Source organism: Dipodomys merriami, unplaced genomic scaffold (assembly GCF_024711535.1).
Source record: "Dipodomys merriami isolate MVZ:Mamm:240054 unplaced genomic scaffold, mDipMer1.0.p SCAF_28, whole genome shotgun sequence".
NCBI classification, from domain to species: domain Eukaryota; kingdom Metazoa; phylum Chordata; class Mammalia; order Rodentia; family Heteromyidae; genus Dipodomys; species Dipodomys merriami.
Window position 1 is genome coordinate 14,439,971 of NW_027204270.1, and position 20,080 is coordinate 14,460,050.

Genomic DNA, 20,080 nt, shown 5'->3' on the forward strand with positions numbered 1-20,080 from the left:
GTGGTAGAACGCTAGCCTTGAGCTGAAGCGCTGAGGGACAGTGCCCAGGCCCAGAGTTCAATCCCCATGACTGACAAAAAGAACAAATAAATAAAAGTTCAATTATTATAGAAGTAGTGCATATATCTGACACCTAGCTCTGTAATGTATAGGTTTTCAGTGTCACCCTATGTGGTCTTTCTTTGTTTCTAACATAATGTTTGTAATGGATCAGGAGAAAATGGAAGTGATGGAAGGTAGAATTATTGAACACTATTGCTTCATACTAATGAAAACATGGGCAAACTGGGTACTAGTCGCTGAAGCCTACAATCCTGACTACTCAGGTGGCTTAAGATGTGAAGAACACAGTTCTAAGCCAACCCAGGCAGAAAAGACCATATGACTATTAGCTATGACTAACCACCAAAAAGTAGAGAGTAGGACTGTGGCTTAAATGGTAGAGCACTTGCCTTGAGGGAAGAAGCTAAGGGACAACACCAAGGGCTTAACTTCAAGTCCCAGTACCAGCACAAAAAAAAGCAGGGAGACATGGGGCTGGGAAGGTGGCTCAGTGGTAGAGAGCTTGCCTTGCATGCCTGAGGCCCTGGGTTCGATTCCTCAGCACCACATAAGCAAAAAGAAAAAAGCTGGAAGTGGCGCTGTGGCTCAAGTGGTAGAGTGCTAGCCTTGAGCTGAAGAGCTGAGGGACAGTGCCCAGGCCCAGAGTTCAGTCCCCACGACTGGACCCAAAAAAAAAAAAAAAAGTAGGGAGACAAAATAAGGATTCTTTGTTGTCAGGGAGGTAGAACCTTCCTACTAGTGTTACTTGAGATGAGAAAATTGAGACTCACTGATAAAGAAACTTGATCAAGGTAACTACAATGTAGATTTGAATCCAATATAGCCTAATACCCACAGTTTTGCTCATTTTTAACCACTTTCATTGCTATCACTATTTGGTCAATCCACCTGGATTCTTGCCTGGATTGCCCTGTTAACCCGATTGCTCAGCCTATTTCTACATTCAATTCAATTTCTACTCAGTTGTTACAATGTTCTTTTCAGAATATAAAACACATCCAGCAGAGTTTTGTCTGTTTACAAATATGATGGTTTCTCAACATATCTGGAAGAAACCGTAGAGTTTAAGAGCCATGCCTTAACTTAATTTGGCCCCTAGTCTTTTCTCACCACTATCACTAGAATGGACTTTCCTTTTTTTGTGCTGGTCCTGGGACTTGAACTCTGGGCCAGGGCGTTGTCCCTGAGCTTTTTGTGCTCAATGCTATCACTCTGCCATGTGAGCCACTGCTCCGTGTGTGTGTGTGTGTGTGTGTGTGTGTGTGTGTGTGTGTGTGTGTGCGTGTGTGCGTGCGCGTGTTGTCCCTGTGTGTGTGTGTGTGTGTGTGTGTGTGTGTGTGTGTGTGTGTGTGTGTGTGTGTGTGTGGTCCCTGAGCTTTTTGTGCTCAATGCTATCACTCTGCCATGTGAGCCACTGCTCCATGTGTGTGCGTGTGTGTGTGTGTGTGCGTTGTCCCTGAGCTTTTTGTGCTCAATGCTATCACTCTGCCATGTGAGCCATTGCTCCGTGTGTGTGTGTGTGTGTGTGTGTGTGTGTGTGTGTGTGTGTGTGTGTGTGTGTGTGTGTGTGTGTGTGTGTGTGTGTGTGTGTGTGTAACTGGAGATAAGAGTCTCATGCCCATGCTAGCTTTGAACCATGATCCTCAAATCTTAGCCTTCTGAGTAGCTAGAATGATAGGCATGAGCCACTGGTGCCTGGCTTGGAATGGATTTCCTGTCTCAGCCTTTGGTCTGTTTCTGTTCTCTAGAAAATGTCTAGTGTATTCTCATTTTTATACTTCGAGTTCTTTCTTCAGATGCTATTCAGTTTTCTCCCTTAGATCTTAAGTCAAATTTACCTTTCACTTAAAGTACAATTTTATCATTTATTACTTTTGTTGAGATAAGAGTCTTAAGGGCCTAACTACCTGAACTAGCTTCAAATTGTGATCCTCAGATTTCAACTCCTGTGTAGCATGGATTACAGGCATGAGCCACCAGTGCCCATCTCTTAATACTTCTTGACATCATACTTTTATATTTTTATCTATCTCTATCAATAGATTATAACTTAATGCCTAGACCTTGCCTGGTTAGTCATTATATATTTTTTAGAATCTAGAAAAATGTTGTGCATAATGGGAGAAGGGAAGGGGTAACAATGCTCAACAACAAATGTACTCATTGCCTTACTTGTGTAACTATAACCCTGTACAGCATTTTTATGATAAAATAAAAATTTTTAAAAATAAGAAAAACATGGGGTACAAAGCCAAGGAATATGTGATTACTTGTCTAATAAATGACTTAGACAAGTTCTAAGTAGGTAAGGAGCCATTTGTTTGAATAGGCAACGCCTTATACAGTACAACAACTTCAGACTATACCTAAGAGTAAGTGGGTATAGGTGGTAATGGGAGGGATTAAAAATATTTGAGGTTACTGTTGATAGAAGTATTTCTTCAGGGGCTGGGAAAGTGGCTCAGTGGTAGAGCGCTTGCCTTGCATGCATGAGGCTCTGGGTTTGATTCCTCAGCACCACATAAGCAAAAAGAAGAAAGCCGGAAGTGGCGCTGTGGCTCAAGTGGTAGAGCGTTAGCCTTGAGCTGAAGAGCTGAGGGACAGCGCCCAGGCCCAGAGTTCAGGCCCCATGACTGGAACGCCCCCCCCCCCCCCAAAAAAAAAATAAGAAGTATTTCTTCAGTCATTAAGGGTGAGAGTGAGGGGACTAGCAGAGAAGAGGAGTAGAAATTATGTTCTCATAATGGTAACTAGATGTGATAGTTTAGGCTGAGTCGGGAGAGTTGTAAGTTGGAAATCAGCCTGGGCTATCAGAGAGACAGGAAGAGACATAAAGAGAGGGAAAGAAAAAAATCGCTAGTGCTGGCTAACAATGGTGAATTTTAGTAATTTTGATTTTTGGTGTTATATATTCATTATAGATTGTTCAGAAAACATTTTTGGAAAAAGTAAAATATAGAATAGATTCTACATTGATAACCATTGTTAGCATTTTTCTGATATAGTTGTGTATTTTTACATCTAATACATATTTTAAAAAATTGACATTATTAGATTTCTGGTGATTAGAGATAAAAAGGAGACCAGACAACTGGAAAATTAGCCCTTATGATCTAGTTCCGAGAGATGATCACATGGTTGTAGGCTTTGGAAATGGGTGTGACTTTTAACATTAGAGAAAATGCAGTGAAGAAGGGGGTTGAGAAAAAGGATTGGGAACCTTGAGGAGATAAAAGGATTGAAATACAGGTGCATGTTTGTAATCCTAGCTACTTGAAAGTCTGAGTATGGTAGTGTAATGGCTTGAGACCAGACAAGGCTGAAAAGTTTGAAACAATGTTTCAATTAAAGCTGTATGCAGTGGCACATGCTTACTATCTTTTTGTTGTTGCTGTTGTTTTTGTTGTTTGTGGGGCTTGAACTCAGGGTCTGGGCACTGTCCCTAGCTCTTTTTTTTTTTTTGTTTGGTCATAAGTCTTGAACTCTGGGTCTGGGCACTGTCCCTGCGCTCTTCAGCTCAAGGTGAGTGTTTTACCGTTGGAGCCACAACGCCACTTCTGGTTTTCTAGTAGTTTATTAGAGAGGCTCGGGCTGGCTTTTGAACTGTGATCCTCAGATCTCAGCCTCTTGGGTAGCTAGGATTACAGGTGTGAGCCACCACTCCCGGCCCTAGTTCTTTTTGTTTAGGCTGTTGCTCTAGCATTTTGAACCACCACCCTACTTTTGGTTTTCTGGTGCTTAATTGGAGATGAGTCTCATAGACTCTTACCTTGGCTGGCTTTGAACCATGATCCTCACATCTCAGCCTTCTGGTTATCTGGGATTACAGGTATGAACCATCGGGACCCAGCTTCCTTTTATTTTTTTAATGAGAGAAAAGACAAATTATAAAACTCAAGATTTAAAGTATTAACACAAATTCTGTACTTTTGGAAGTGTCAATTTTTCAATATAGACTATTATTCTTTGTCGATAGCCCCTAAGGTTATACTAAGAATTAGAGTTGGCTGTTCTAGTCTACTGCAAGCTTTCAGTTGTGTTGATCTTTTTTTTTTTTGGTCCGGTTGTGGGGCCTGAACTCTGGGCCTGGGCGCTGTCCAGCTCAAGGCTAGCGCTCTACCACTTGAGCCACAGCGCCATTTCCGGCTTTTTTCTTTTTGCTTATGTGGTGCTGAGGAATCGAACCCAGGGCCTCAGGCATGCAAGGGAAGCGCTCTACCACTGAGCCACCTTCCCAACCCCTGTGTTGATCATTTCTTAACTATCTCATATCATTATCCCCTTAAAAAAAGGCAGGAAGGATTTAGAGCGGTAAAATTGAACTCTTCTTATGTTAGATTCTAATAAGGAGGTTTTATTTCAGGTCTTTGTAGGTAAAATACCAAGAGATTTATATGAGGATGAGTTGGTGCCCCTTTTTGAGAAGGCTGGTCCCATTTGGGATTTACGACTCATGATGGATCCACTGTCTGGGCAGAACAGAGGATATGCATTCATCACCTTCTGTGGCAAGGAAGCTGCCCAGGAAGCTGTTAAACTGGTACGTGAGCAAAAAATGTCCACTCTCCAGAAAATTACTGTTTGAGAGAATATTCCTCAGCTTAAAAGTATTTACAGTTAACACTGTTGCTTTGAAATGCTTATGTATTGACTGTGTATGTAATCTTTTATTTTTTTCTATGAAAGTTAAAATAAAAAAGACAAAACCACAAGAAATACTTACATTAGGGGCTGGGAAGGTGGCTCAGTGGTAGAGCGCTTGCCTGGCATGCATGAGGCCCTGGGTTGGATTCCTCAGCACCACATGAGCAAAAAGAAAAAAGCTGGAAGTGGTGCTGTGGCTCAAGTAGTAGAATGCTAGCCTTGAGTTGAAAAGCTGAGGGACAGCGCCCAGGCCCAGAGTTCAGGCCCCACAGCCAAAATAAAAAAAGAAAAGAAAAGAAAAGAAATACTTACATTAAGTCTTCATAATTCTAAAAACTTATCTAATAGATTGATTGGTATCAAAAGATTCATTAAAGTATTTGGCATTGGTGGTTTTTGCTTTGGTTCTATTTAGACAAAAGTAATGTCATTTCTCTGGAGAACATAACTAGATAACAACTGTCTGGACTCAGTTCAGGACATGGTTGTGAATTTGTTTTATTTTTGTCACAACCTAATTGTAGGGTGTGTTTTTATTCTTTTTATTTCCACGCTGTTTTTCCACTCTGGTTTTCTTGTAGTTGATTGTAGATAAGAGTCTCATGGACTTTCCTGCCTGTGCTGACTTTGAACTGTGATCCTCAGATCTCAGCTCCTGAGTAGCTGGGATTACGCCACTGGCACCCAGCTCCTCTTTCTTTCTTTCTTTTCTTTCTTTCTTTCTTTCTTTCTTTCTTTCTTTCTTTCTTTCTTTCTTTCTTTCCTTTCTTTCCTTCCTTCCTTCCTTCCTTCCTTCCTTCCTTCCTTCCTTCCTTCCTTCCTTCCTTCCTTCCTTCCTTCTTTCTTTCTTTCTTTCTTTCTTTCTTTCTTTCTTTCTTTCTTTCTTGTCCAGTCGTAGGGCCTGAACTCTGGGCCTGGGCGCTGTCCCTCAGCTCTTCAGCTCAAAGCTAGCGCTCTACCACTTGAGCCACAGCGCCACTTCTGGTCTTTTCTGCTTATGTGGTGCTGAGGAATAGAACCCAAGGCCTCATCATGCAAGGCAAGCACTCTACCACTGAGCCACCTTCCCAGCCCCTAAAAACTTTTTTATATCTATAAAATTTTGATAGATTGAAAGTTGTTTTTTCTTTTAAATATAGTTAAACATAGTTGTCATTCTCTCTCTTTTTTTTTTTTTTTTTGTACTAGTCCTGGGGCCTGAACTCAGTGCCTAGGTGCTGTCCCTGAGATTCTTTTTCTCAAGGCTAGCCTTGTACCACTTGAACTAGAGTGCTTCTTCTGGCTTTTTCTGAGTAGTTTATTAGCAATAAGAGTCTTTTGGACTTTCCTGCCCAGGCTGGCTTTGAACAGATTCCTCAGAATCTCAGCTTTTTGAGTAGCAAGGATTACAGGTGTGAGCCACCAACACCCAGCTGTTGTCATTCTTTATGTATTCTTTGTATATTGTTCATACTGAGGACCCTGGATAATCAGTCTTGGCTATCTTTAAAACAATTCTCTGGGGGCTAGGAAGGTTGGCTCAGTGGTAGAGTGCTTGCCTCACATGCATGAGGCCCTGGGTTTGATTCCTCAGCACCACATAAACAGAAAAAGCCATAAATGGTGCTGTGGCTTAAGTGGTAGAGCGCTAGCCTTGAGCTGAAGAGCTGAGGGACAGTGCCCAGGCCGAGTTCAGGCCCCACAACCAACAAAAAAACAAAATTTCTCTTATAGGTTAAGTAAGATATTGAAATAAGATATTTGAAATAAGATATTCTAATATATTATAAAGTTGAAAAACTGAATCATTTTTTTATGGAGGAGCAGTAAATGTTAACAAAAAACAAAGAAGAGACTGTAACAGTGAGGTTAAAACTATACATTTGTATTATGGCAAGCATGAGAGAACTTAGTTCAGCAAGTAGTTAGCCTTGAAACTAGGGAATTTTTTAGACTAAGATCAATTGTCCTCAGTTTGGGGGGGCTTGGGGGTCTCTGGTTCTTTTCTTCTTTACAGTGTGACAGCTATGAAATTCGCCCTGGTAAACACCTTGGAGTATGCATTTCTGTGGCAAACAACAGACTTTTTGTTGGATCCATTCCAAAGAATAAGACTAAAGAAAACATCCTGGAAGAATTCAGTAAAGTCACAGGTAAAACAAAAATGTATTTAGAAATTAGTTTTGGAAAATTTGTTATTTGTAAATAATTTATGAATGTTTAAAAAAGAGATATTAGTTAAACTAAAAGACTAGATATTTGCTTTCTTTATGATGACTTGGACTTAGCCACCTCCCTTCTTGATTTTATGGAATTTTTCCCTCTTTGTTGGTGTCTCTTTGTTCAACAGTCCTTGGGAAGGCTTTCCCCCTCATATCCACTCTACTTTAGATCAAGGAGATGATAGTTCCTCCTTTCTACCTATTGACTTGTCTGCATAATTTTTTTTTTTGGTCGGTTGTGGGGCTTGAACTCTGAACCTGGGCGCTGTTCCTGAGCTCTTCAGCTCAAGGTGATCACTCTACCACTTGAGCCACAGTGCCACTTCCGGTTTTCTGGTGGTTAATAAGAGTCTCACAGATTTTCTTGCTCAGGCTGGCTTTGAACTGCATTCTTCAGATTTCAGCCTCCTACTGAGTAGCTAGAATTATAGGTGTGAGCCACCAGCATCCAGCTAGATAACTTTTTATATTATAAATCCATGGAATTAATTTTATATTGTAGGTGTTTATACTTTAATGTATAACAAGCAATTTAATAAAACCTTAACCTTATTTTCATTTATTTATTTATTTTTTGTCGGTCGTGGGGCTTGAACTCTGGGCCTGAGCGCTGTCCCTCAGCTCTTCAGCTCAAGGCTAGTGCTCTACCACTTGAGCTACAGCATCACTTCCCCTTATTTTCATTTATTACACACTATTTTTTCCCATTTTTTTTTCTTTTTTGTTGTTGTTGTTGCTGTTTTTCTGTTGCTTGTCCTGGGGCTTGAATTCAGGTCCTGAGTATTTTTGTCAAGGCTAGCGCTCTGTTACTTGAGTCACAGCTCTACTTGTAGCTTTTTGGTGATTAATTGGAGATAAGCATCTTATGGACTTTCCTGCCTTGGCTGGTTTTGAATTGTGATCCTTACATCTCAGCCTTCTGAATAGCTGGGATTATAGGTATGAGCCACCAGCACCCAACTTCAATTTTCAAATAGTGATTGATATTGACTAATCTTATGAGTTACGTGAAAAACAGTTTTAGACACTGCCTCTCCATATTAAAAACAACATTTCTTTCTTTACCTTTTTGTCATCTAGACATACTATCCTCTCTCTCTTTCTTTGAAACTGTCATCTATTGTTCTTGTTTCAGCCTTTCTTTAATCTGAAGATATCTTCAGGTTCACATTCTTGCTCAATTAATATTCTTAGTACTGTGAATATCTCTGTGGATGACCAAAGTACTGTTCTAAACTCAGCTTCTACGATAGCTCATCTTCCATTCTTTGCTTCAGCTAGATCAGGTCAGCAGAAATTGTACCTACTCTCAAATCTTGGCTTCTGATGACTTTATAGCTACTATACCCTTGTATTGGTGTTGGGTCAGTTGCCCATTCTAGCAGTTCTCTGATTCATCATTTTTTATTGTTTACCAGCTTTTTTTCTGGCATGTGTACATGTACACATGCAGGTATTTATTCAGGTGTCTTTTAAAAATGGCATCATGCTATGAATTGTGAAGAAGATAGCCTTTCTCTACCTTCACAGAGCCTAAATTCTGGTAAAGGAATTCAGACCAATTAAAAATATATATATATTGTGGTAAAAAAAACTCTGAAAGGGCAAATAAAAATATTATACCTGTTTCTGGGCTGGGAAGGTAGCTCAGCGGTAGAGTGCTTGCCTCACGTGCATGAGACTCTGAGTTCAGTTCCTCAGTACCACATAAACAGAAAAGGCTGGAAGTGACACTGTGGCTCAAATGGTACAGCGCTAGCCTTGAGCCGAAGAGCTGAGGGATAGCACCCAGGCCTACAGTTCAAACCCCATGACTGACCCCCCCCCAAAAAAATATATAACATATATACGTGTATACATACATATATATAACATATATATGTGTATATATACGCACATATATATATGTGTATATATATATGTATATATATGTATATATATATATATATATATATATACATACGTGTGTGTGTGTGTGTGTGTGTGTGTGTGTGTGTGTGTGTTTGTGTGTTTGTGTGTGTATAATCCCTGTTTCTTTCCACGGTTGAAAAGACTGTTCTGATAGGTGACTTTTTTTTGGTCAGTCTTGGGGCTTGAAATCAGGGCCTGAGTACCATCCTTGAATTTCTTTTGCTCAAGGCTAGCACTGTACCAACTTGAGCCATAGCACCATTTCTGGCTTTCTCTGTTTATGAGATAATGAGGGATCGAACCCAGGGCTTCATGCATGCTAGGCAAGCACTCTACCACTAAGCCACATTCCCAGCCCAATGTGACATTTTAAGAGGTGATGGATAAGGTGGATATAACATACAAAGAGCAAAGCAAGTGTATTCCAAGGCAAGTCTCCAAGGCAAGAAAGAACTTGATATATTAAAGAAACTGAGAACAGGCCAGTGTTAGAAGATACAGTTGGGAATATACTTTATTTATTTTTATTTGCCAATCCTGGAGCTTGAACTCAGGGTCTGGGCACTGTCCCTGAGCTTCTTTGGCTTGTAAGGTTTTTGATGGTGCTTTCATAAATTTTGAGATCATGTAATAGCAAACTCTGTAAAAACATTGTAGAATGTAAAATATCTTAATTGTCTACAAGGTAATTAGTACTTCATTTTGAAGATTCTTCTATTTTATACTCATTGGCAAGTGGATTTAGATCTGCCTAATCACTGGATGTGTGGTGGATGCTTTTGGCTTATATATCTGGCTGTTGGTTTAACAGAGGGTTTGGTGGACGTTATTCTCTATCATCAACCCGATGACAAAAAGAAGAATCGGGGATTCTGCTTCCTTGAATATGAAGATCACAAGTCAGCAGCACAAGCCAGACGCCGGTTGATGAGTGGAAAAGTAAAAGTATGGGGAAATGTAGTTACAGTTGAATGGGCTGACCCTGTGGAAGAACCAGATCCAGAAGTCATGGCTAAGGTAAATGCAGTTGTTTGGGTAGGGGTAGGTTACCTGTCATTTCAGTTTTGTACTCAGAACAAATTTCAAGCCAGATGCTGTTAGCTCACATCTGTAATCCTAGCTACCAGGAGGTTGAGATCTGAGAACTGTGGTTCAAAGCCAGCCTGGGCAGGAAAGTCCATGAGACTCTTTTTTATCTCCAACTAACTACCAAAAATTTGGAAGTAGGGCTGTGGCAGAGTGGTAGAGTGCTTGCCTTAAGCACAAAAGTTCAAGGACAATGACCCCAGAGTTAAAGCCCCAGGACTGGCAACAAAAAGAACAAAAGAAAAGGATGAGCTGGCTCTTTCTTAGCTACCCAGAAGGCTGAGATCTGAGGATTGCAATTCAAAGCCAGCCAGGGCAGGAAGGTCCTTGAGACACTTATCTCCTATAAACTGCTTAGTCTGGGCAGGAAAGTTCTTGTGTTAACCACCTAAAAATCAGAAATGGAGCTGTGACTTAAAGTGGTAGAGTGCTAACCTTGAGCAAAAAAGCTCAGGTTCAAGTTCCATGATAAATACAAATTGTAGTCCTTGACTATATTTCCTTAGACAAGGAACTGACTTAACATGGAAAGAAATAACCTGTCTTGATGTGCAGGAATTTTCACTACCCATCTTTTCCTGAAAATTAAATGTAAAGGAACTAAACTTAAATTGTTTTACTTAAGTAGTTCATGAACATATCTAGTGGTAGGTACCCATAAGGGATCCAGAGATTTTTCCCTCCCTCTCTCCCTCCTCCCCATCTCCCCCTCTCTCTTTTTTCCCTTCTCTTTCTCCCCGCCTTCCTCTCCCCCCTCCCTCCCTCCATGCCCCCACCCCCTTCCCTCTCCCTCCCAACCTCCCTCTCTTCCTCCCTCTTCTCTCTCCCCCTATTTCCTTCTTTTTAAGACAGGATCTTACTATGTAGCCCAGGTTAGCTTCAGACTTGGCAGTCCTCTTGGCTTAGCTGCCCAAGTGCCTGGATTTCAGTGTTCATTGAAAATTCTTCTCCAAGTTGGGGGTAGTTTTATAGTTTTATAGTTATTCAAAACTTAAGGGGAGGAAGTGGCACTGTGGCTCAAGTGGTAGAGCTCTAGCCTTGAGCTGAAGAGCTGAGGGACAGCGCCCAGGCCCAGAGTTCAAGCCCCACGACCGACCAAAAAAAAAAAAAAAAAAAGAAATAAAAAAATAAAAACCTAAGGGGCTTTGGAGATTTAGCTCAGTGGGAAGAGCACTTCCCTGGCAAGTACAAGGCCCCGAATTAGGTCCTCAGCTCTGGAAAAACAAAAAAACCCTAACAACCTAAGGACTTAAATGTATCTTTTCTTTTTTTTTTTTTTTGGTCCGGTCGTGGGGCCTGAACTCTGGGCCTGGGCGCTGTCCCTCAGCTTTTCAGCTCAAGGCTAGCGTTCTACCACTTGAGCCACAGCGCCACTTCCGGCTTTTTTCTTTTTGCTTATGTGGTGCTGAGGAATCGAACCCAGGGCCTCAGGCATGCAAGGCAAGCGCTCTACCACTGAGCCACCTTCCCAGCCCCATTAAATGTATCTTTTCTTTGTATTTTTCTTTTTTTCTTTTTTGTTGTGCTAGAATTTGAAATCAGGCTTCGTTGTTAGGCAAATGCTTGAACCATACCTTCAATTCTCTCTTAAGTGTATCTTAATTAAAGAGATTCTTTGCTATTGAACATTTTGTTTGCTTGTTTATTATTTGATGATGCTAGAGTTTGTGCTTGCCACATTGGTGCTTTATCACTTGAACTATGCCCCCCACTTTAGTTACTTTTCAAATAGGGTCTCCAGTTCATGTCTGAGCTAGTCTAGACCACAATCCTATTTACATAGTCTGAGGTAGCTGGCATGGACCACCAACCACATTAACCTTTTTGCCCTGGCTGGCTTCAAATTCTGGTCCTCCCAATCTCAGCCTTCCATGTAGCTAGGATTACAAGTTTGAACCACTATGCTAAGCTTAAATTTTTTGATTTTTTTTGTAGTGCTGGGGATCAAAACTCAGAGTCTTCCAGATACTAGGCAAGTACTGTACCACTGAGCTGCATCCCCAGTCCTCTACTGAACTTTTTTTTTTTCTATTTTTTTGTTGTTAGTCATGGGGCTTGAATTCTGGGCTGGGCGCTGCCCCTGAGCTCTTTTGCTCAAAGCTAGTGCTCTACCACTTCAAGCTGCAGCGCTATTTCCAGTTTTCTGCTGGTTAATTGGAGATAAGAGTCTCATGAACTTTTCCTGCCCAGGCTGACTTTGAACTGTGATCCTCAGATCTTCACCTCTTGAGTAGCTAGGATTACAGGCATGAGTCTCCAGCACCTGGCTTGAACTTTTTCTTTTCTTAGGAATATACTATTATATTAGGAATAGTGCTATATTCCCCTCTGTGGGAGGTCTTTCTTACTGTTGACAAATAGCATATGATCAAACTTCTGTCTTCTGCCAGTTTGTTAATAAATGCTATCTCAGTGCTTTTATGGTTAGCTTTTCACTATGTATGTATTTTTTTCTTTTTTTAAAAAAAAATTTCTGTGAAAAGTCATAGGTCTTTAACTCAGGGTTCCTTGAGTTCTTTTGCTCAAGGCTACTGTCTAGCACTTGAGCCACAGCTCCACTTGGTGGTTAATTGGAGATAAAGATCTCATGAACTTTCATTCCCAGGCTGACTTAGAATTGCAGTTCTCAGGTCTCAGCCTCCTCAGTGGCTAGAATTAAAGGGGTGAGCCACTGGCACCCAGCCATTTTAATATTTAATATGTTTGAAGAACCATATGCATTTCTTTGTATGTACCATGTATTCATAAATATCACCTACTTTTCTATTCATTTATTGAACTTTTTCTTATTTATGGCGCTCTGATGCAAAAAAGTATTTCTTTTGTATTGTAAGTTGCAAATATTTTTTCATATTTGTGATTTGACTGCTTGTGTTTTTTTGCCATTTGGAAGCTGATTTCAGTAGTTGAATGTATCACTTATGATTTTTTTACAGTTTTTAGAATTTAAGTCATAAGTCTATTCTATTCCAACTTATATAAAAGGATGACCCTGTTCCAATATTTTCATAATTTCCTCACTTATTCAAAATTTTGAGCTATTTGACCAAGTTTATCTTGATATATATTGTGAACTATGAACCAACTTTCATTTTCTTTTCCTCAGTGGTGCTACAATTCAATGATTTTATGTTTTATAATTGCTTATATCTAGTAGGATTAGTCTCTAGATTTTCTCTCCCCTGATAGTTTTACAATTATTTATTATTATTGTTGTTATTATTATTATTATTGCCAGTCCTGGGGCTTGATGAACTCGGGGCCTGGATACTTTCCCTGAGCTTCTTTATGCTCAAGGCTAGCTCTCTACCACTTGAGCCACAGTGACACTTCTGGCCTTTTCTGTTTATGTGGTACTGAGGAATCAAACCCAGGACTTCATGCATGCTAGGCAAACATTCTACCACTAAGCCACATTCCCAGTCTTAGGTTATTTTTTCAATGTATTCTGGAAAGTTATTGTAGGGAAAAATAAACCCTTGTCTGAGGGTGAACCTAGGGATTATGTTGAATTTGTGAATTAACTTAGTGATAATATATATTGGTTCCTTGAATATTGTTTGTAATATTAAGTGTTTTAGTGATGAATAAAGAATTTAGGAACCAACCATTTATATAAACTTAAAAATATATTGGTAAACAAATATTAGAATTGCTTTCTTGACAGTCTTGTACATTCTGTGAAAACACTTTTAGCACTCAATGCTTTAGAAAAGAAAAGCCTATATGCCATGAAAACAGGAAAAAATATTTTTAAGACTTCAGCTAAAATTAAGTAGCCAATGCCAATTTTGTATATTTGTTGCTATTAGGTGAAAGTTTTATTTGTGAGAAACTTGGCTACTACAGTGACAGAAGAAATATTGGAAAAATCATTTTCTGAATTTGGAAAACTTGAAAGAGTAAAGAAGTTGAAAGATTATGCATTTGTCCATTTTGAAGACAGAGGAGCTGCTGTTAAGGTAGAAGTTGTGAGATTTTTCTTGTTATTTTACTTTTGTTGTTGAAACTATAAACACGCAAGTGACTTTAAAAACAAAATCGATTTTTAACTTTTTTGTTGTATGGTGCTAAAGATGGAATTTAGGGCCTCACTTATACCAGATAAGCATTCTACCCCTGAGGTACACCTGACACCTGGGTTTTAGCTGTGAAACTTTCTCTTAACCATGTTTATAAAGTGATAGTATAACAGGTAAGAGTCCAGAGACAGATTATTACTGAGTTTGTGATCTCAGTTAAAGTCTTTGTTGTTTTTGTAACCCTAAGGTGTGATAACATGATGCCTTGGAAGTATTACATGATAATATAATTACTGTAAATACTAAACAGGTACAAATATTTTATTCCTACTATGTTTACCTGAGTACTGTGGACCTGTGAAAGTGAGAAGTGTACATGACTTGCCATACAGTATAGCTTTTTTTTTTGGGTCCCGTCATGGGTCCTGAACTCTGGGCTTGGGCGCTTGTCCTTCAGCTCTTCAGTTCAAGGCTAGCGCTCTACCACTTGAGCCACAGCGCCATTTCCGGCTTTTTTCTTTTTTCTTGTGTGGTGCTGAGGAATAGAACCCAGGGCCTAAGACATGCAAGGCAAGCGCTCTACCACTGAGCCACCTTCCCAGCCCCACAGTATAGCATTCAATTCAGTACTACATTTCTAGTAATTTTAGAGTTAGAATAATATTGATTGTTTTGCTGGTTTCAGTAATTATTAAGAGATATTTCTTGTTTGTCATAGTTGACTTATTCCTAGGTGATAGTAATGAAAAATGGTAAAAAGTATCTTATAGAGTGTCTGGAATATAAACCTAAATATGCTGCTAGTTATTATGCTGTTAATAATTGATCAGCACCATCTTTAAAGGGTGAACTTTCCAGCTTCTTATTTCTGCCTTCTTCTTGGGGTATCTGGAATATAAACCTAAATTATGCTGCTGCTTATTAAGCTGTTAATAATAGATCAGCACCATCTTTCAAGGGTAAACTTGCCAGTTTTCTTCTTTCTGCCTTCTTCCCTGGAGGAGAGTGTGACCAAGACAGAATGCTTAAGCCTGTTTTATGTAATTAGGAAGGTGGATCCAAAGTGCTAGTTTGGTTGTTTTTCTACATGTTCTGTTGGTAGTGTATTGCCACTTCTAATTTGAGCATTTTTTCCCCCTGCCAGGCTACTTACTGCTTTAAAACGAGTCTAGTGTAGGGTTTTTCATTTGTTTTTGTGGTGCTGGGGATCAAATCCAGAGCCTCCAGCATAGTAGGTAAGCGCTTTTATCACTAAGCTACACCCCAGTCCCAGTGTAGACTGATTTGCTTCCTCGTGGGATCTAATGAGGAAATACAAGATTTATAACTTGTTATATAATCTAATTTTATTTTGTTTGGCTTCTGAAATTTTCAATGGTATAGACCAATTAATAAATACATATAATACTTTCTATATATTCTTTTTGATTCTGTTGTTATTGAATAATTTAATAATTCAGTAGATTATTATTTATAGTAACTGGTAGCATAATTTGCCAAAGAACCTTACCAAACAGATTTTCTAGTCCAGAAACTTGAGAGTTACTCTCTAGGATTGTCTGGGCACATTTATATTCCATTCTTTTGCTTGTAGCATAAAATCCTTGTGTTTTTGGTGTGTGTGTGCGTGCGTGCGTGCGTGCGTGTGTGTGTGTGTGTGTGTGTGTGTGTGTGTGTGTGTGTGCCTGTGCGCGTCCTAGTCCTGGGGCTTGAACTCAGGACCTGTGCATTGTCCCTGAGCTTCTTTGGCTTAAGGCTCTACTACTTGAGGCACAGTGCCACTTTTGGTTTTCTGGTGGTTAATTAGAGATAAAAGTCTCACGGACTTCTTGCTTGGGCTGGTTTAAACTACAGTTGACTGATCTTAGCCTCTGAGTAGCTATAGGATTACAGGTCTGAGCCACCAGCGCCCGGCTAGGCAGGTATTTTACTTTTTAAAATGCAATAGGAAGATATCAACTTTGTTCTCAATGTAATTTTTATATGTAAAAATCAAGGTAGAAAGGAAGGAATACTTTTTTAATTAAAAATTTTTTTTATTTGAAGAACTTTTTAAAGAAAAAACCTTTTGGCTAGATTAATTTTATAAATCAATTGTGAAATCATTTACTATGTGTATTAAATACTGACTTATATTTCTAAATTTTCTTATAAAATCATTTTTTCTAATTTTATATAGGCTATGGATGAAATGAATGGAAAAGAAATAGAAGGGGAAGAAATTGAAATAGTGTTAGCTAAGCCACCAGACAAGAAAAGGAAAGAGCGCCAAGCTGCTCGACAGGCTTCCAGAAATACTGCGTGAGTGTATATTTTAGTAGATTTGTCTTTGAATGAAGTATACTTGATAGTAGAGATCACATTAATAAACAAAGTCAGGATGAGTCTAAGAGTCTTGAAACAAGCTAATTTTTTTTTCTTTTCTCTCTTCTCCCTTTCTTCCTGTGTTAGGTATGAAGATTATTACTATCATCCTCCTCCTCGAATGCCTCCTCCAATGAGAGGTCGAGGTCGTGGTGGAGGGAGAGGTGGATATGGCTACCCTCCAGATTACTATGGCTATGAAGATTATTATGATGATTACTATGGTTATGATTATCACGACTATCGTGGAGGCTATGAAGATCCCTACTACGGCTATGATGATGGCTATGCAGTAAGAGGAAGAGGAGGAGGAAGGGGAGGGCGAGGTGCTCCACCACCACCAAGGGGGCGGGGAGCACCACCTCCAAGAGGTAGAGCTGGCTATTCGCAAAGGGGGGCACCTTTGGGACCACCAAGAGGTTCTAGGGGTGGCAGAGGGGGTCCTGCACAACAGCAGAGAGGTCGTGGTTCCCGTGGAGCTCGGGGAAATCGTGGGGGTAATGTAGGAGGCAAGAGAAAGGCAGATGGGTACAACCAGCCTGATTCCAAGCGTCGACAGACCAACAACCAACAGAACTGGGGTTCCCAGCCCATCGCTCAGCAGCCGCTTCAGCAAGGTGGTGACTATTCTGGTAACTATGGTTACAATAATGACAACCAGGAATTTTATCAGGATACTTATGGGCAACAGTGGAAATAGACAAGTGAGGGCTTGAAAATGATACTGGCAAGATACGATTGGCTCTAGATCTACATTCTTCAAAAACAAAATTGGCCTAACTGTTTCATCTTTAAGTAGCAATTTGCTGCCATTTGTATTGAGCAGAAGAAATCACTATTGTGTATATACTCAAGTCTTTTTATTTTTCTTCTTTTCAAAGATGCTCTTGGACATTATTGGGCTTGCAGAGTTCCCTTATTCTGGGGGTTACAATGCTTTTATCGTTTCAGGCTTCATTTTAGCTTCAGCAAAAGCTGTTAAATCATGATTTTGCAGAAACCTTTGGTTTGGACAGTTTCCTTTTTTTTTGGATTTGGGATAGATTACATAGGAGTATGAAGTATGCTGTAAATAAAAATACAAGCTAGTGCTTTGTCTTAGTAGTTTTAAGAAATTAAAGCAAACAAATTTAAGTTTTCTTGTATTGAAAATAACCTATGATTGTATGTTTTGCATTCCTAGAAGTAGGTTAACTGTGTTTTTAAATTGTTATAACTTCACACCTTTTTGAAATCTGCCCTACAAAATTTGTTTGGCTTAAACGTCAAAGCCGTGACAATTTGTTCTTTGATGTGATTGTATTTCCAATTTCTTGTTCATGTAAGATTTCAATAAAACTCAAAAATCTATTCAAAACATTACCTATTTCAAATTCAATTGTGTCCTAAAACATTATTTTATTCGTAATATTTGCAAGGAATATTGTTTTCAAAGTATAACTGCCTATGTGAGTGATCAAATTCATGCAAAATTTCTTGTCTTTTCCAAGATGTATCGTGGATATCAGATTGAGGATTAGCCTAAATTCAAGTATTTATTTGAAATAGCATTTCATTGATTGGTGTTCTCTTACAATCTCTTCTAATTTTGAAATTTTATCCTTTTATTTTTATAAAATAATTTTCAGAGGTTTTTGAACATTTTTGCAGGCATTGGATAATTTGCATTAAAACAAATAAAATGGGACTGGGGAAGCAGACTGCAATTTAATTTGACCCACATTCTTTCTATCAAGGATATCTTGTGGCTGAAGACCTTATTGCTGTAAGTGAAAGTACACAGAGGAGACTGTTAGTACTGTGACATCCTTTGCACTGTGCATTAAACTCCAGTTTTAGTATACACGATGGTCACTGGTCACTGCCATTTCAGTTACTAGTGCTAGTAAATTTGCTTTGGGAAACAATCATGCCTTGTAAGAGAGGCTTTTAAAGATCTGGTAGCTATACCTTTAACCTTCTGTTACTACCTCTTTTATTTACAACATCTAATGGCTATTTTTGTTGGCCATGTAGTGCCCTCTATTTCCTTGTTTCCTCTAGAAATTCTGATGTAGCTTGTGAGTGAGGTGAACAGAAGAATATAAATTTTACAGTGCTAAACATTCACTCTACCACTGAGCTATACCTTCAACTACCCTTCTAGTTATATAAGCCAATGGGAAATATGTAAAATGGCCACACCATTATTTTATGTTTTGTTCCTGTTTGGTGTCTTTTGTGATAGCAGTATTAAATTTCAAAATCATGACTCACTTAATTATTCGTGAGCTTGTTTAGATCATATTTTGGGCTTCATGACTTCTACTTTGAATTAAAAAAATTAACATTTGCTGATGATAACCAATATATCTCATTTCTTTTTCAAAGTTCACTCATGGCACAGCATAGTAATTTAACAAGTCTTATTAATAGTCCTCTTATATTTTGGAAACTGATAAAGGAATTTTGTGGTCTATTACAGCTGCAAGTTAGCATGGGTGTTTGGTAAGGTTTAGAGTCACTTATTTTTATTACACCCATGTGTGCAAATTGATACCAAATATTCTTTAAATGCTACTTAAACTTTAACAATACAAATGAAATTACAAGTCTAAATTAGAACTGAATAAATTACTGATTTTTCTTGGAAAGAACAAAATCTACAAGTAAAACTTGAGTTGCTTATATTTTTGTTTCATAAGCTAGAAAATCATCATAAAAACTAGAAATGGAATAGAAATGAAGAAGTAGTTTATTGGTTCTTCTGTGCCTACCAAAAAACAAAAACCCTAACACCTCCTCCAAAAAAAGAAACCATCAAAATTTGTATTCCATATAAAATTCTTTCATTGCAAATTATATTTTGAATTTAAGAATAGCCATCTCTCCTCTGTCCTGCTCACTAGTTAAAAATGTATCTGCAGAGGTTCCTTCTAATATTTGCTGTGTGTTTTTATTATTCATTGAAAAAGCATAACCTATAAATATTAAATTTCACTTCAGAGCTTTTCTTTTTTGATACCTTATAAATTATCACCTGTAGTAACATTCAGAGAAAATAAATTTGGAGCTCAACTTTTCACAGAAGTAACAACTACACAAATCTGGAAAGTGTCAGTTGAGGGAAATCTTCTAGATACTCATTTAGGGATTTTGTTGTTGCTGTTTGTTGTTGTTGTTGTTTTTTTTTGGTTGTGTGTGTGTGTGTGTGTGTGTGTGTGTGTGTGTGTGTGTGTGTGTCTTTTTAATATAGGCTTAAAATTGAGCTCTGAGGAATTTGGCTTTCTGTTCTGCCTTTCTGTCTTTTTTTCCCCCAAAACCTGATTGTTAATTACAAGCCTGTCACACTACAGTGTGTGTTAGGAAGTAATACCTATACTGAGTAGACCTCTTTGTAGGTATCCTCCTAAGATTGACAAATACACCTCTTTCCCATAATGGAATGCTAATTTTTATTTGATCACTCATTTATAGCAGTTGTTTAGAAGTATTCTATGAAGGTGTTTTAATTACTTAAAAGCAAAAAAGTCCTAATAAGTTGCCAGATTTCTAATAAATCCAAGTTTATTTGATCAAATCATAAGAAAGAAATGAGTGCAGTTCTGTAGTTTTTTATTTTTCCAAAGAAAAGGGTTCAGAATAATTGTTTTTAATTTTTCTTAGTTACTGGGGTTATTCTGCAAAAGAAAGCCCAATGCTTTCTGTTAGTAGTAGGTAATTTTTCTTGAAAGAGACTTTAAATTCTGATTTAGGGACTGAATCTTTTTACAGAGATCAACATGCATTAAAATAAGTTAATATGTTTTA

At 38.6% G+C, this 20,080-nt stretch overlaps 1 protein-coding gene across 3 annotated transcripts in view; it reads left to right on the forward strand.

The window, feature by feature from the left end:
• Positions 1 to 17,650, forward strand: part of Hnrnpr (heterogeneous nuclear ribonucleoprotein R) — a 35,165-nt gene extending 17,515 nt beyond the window's left edge. For all 3 annotated transcript variants that reach the window (XM_070037662.1, XM_070037663.1, XM_070037664.1), the window contains 6 exons: positions 4,427 to 4,603; positions 6,704 to 6,839; positions 9,631 to 9,836; positions 13,718 to 13,867; positions 16,107 to 16,228; positions 16,379 to 17,650. In XM_070037662.1, coding sequence (XP_069893763.1) covers positions 4,427 to 4,603; positions 6,704 to 6,839; positions 9,631 to 9,836; positions 13,718 to 13,867; positions 16,107 to 16,228; positions 16,379 to 16,991 — 1,404 coding nt within the window. In that variant the 3' untranslated portion in view covers positions 16,992 to 17,650. The remainder of the gene's footprint in view (positions 1 to 4,426; positions 4,604 to 6,703; positions 6,840 to 9,630; positions 9,837 to 13,717; positions 13,868 to 16,106; positions 16,229 to 16,378) is intronic.
• Positions 17,651 to 20,080: the final 2,430 nt, after the last annotated feature.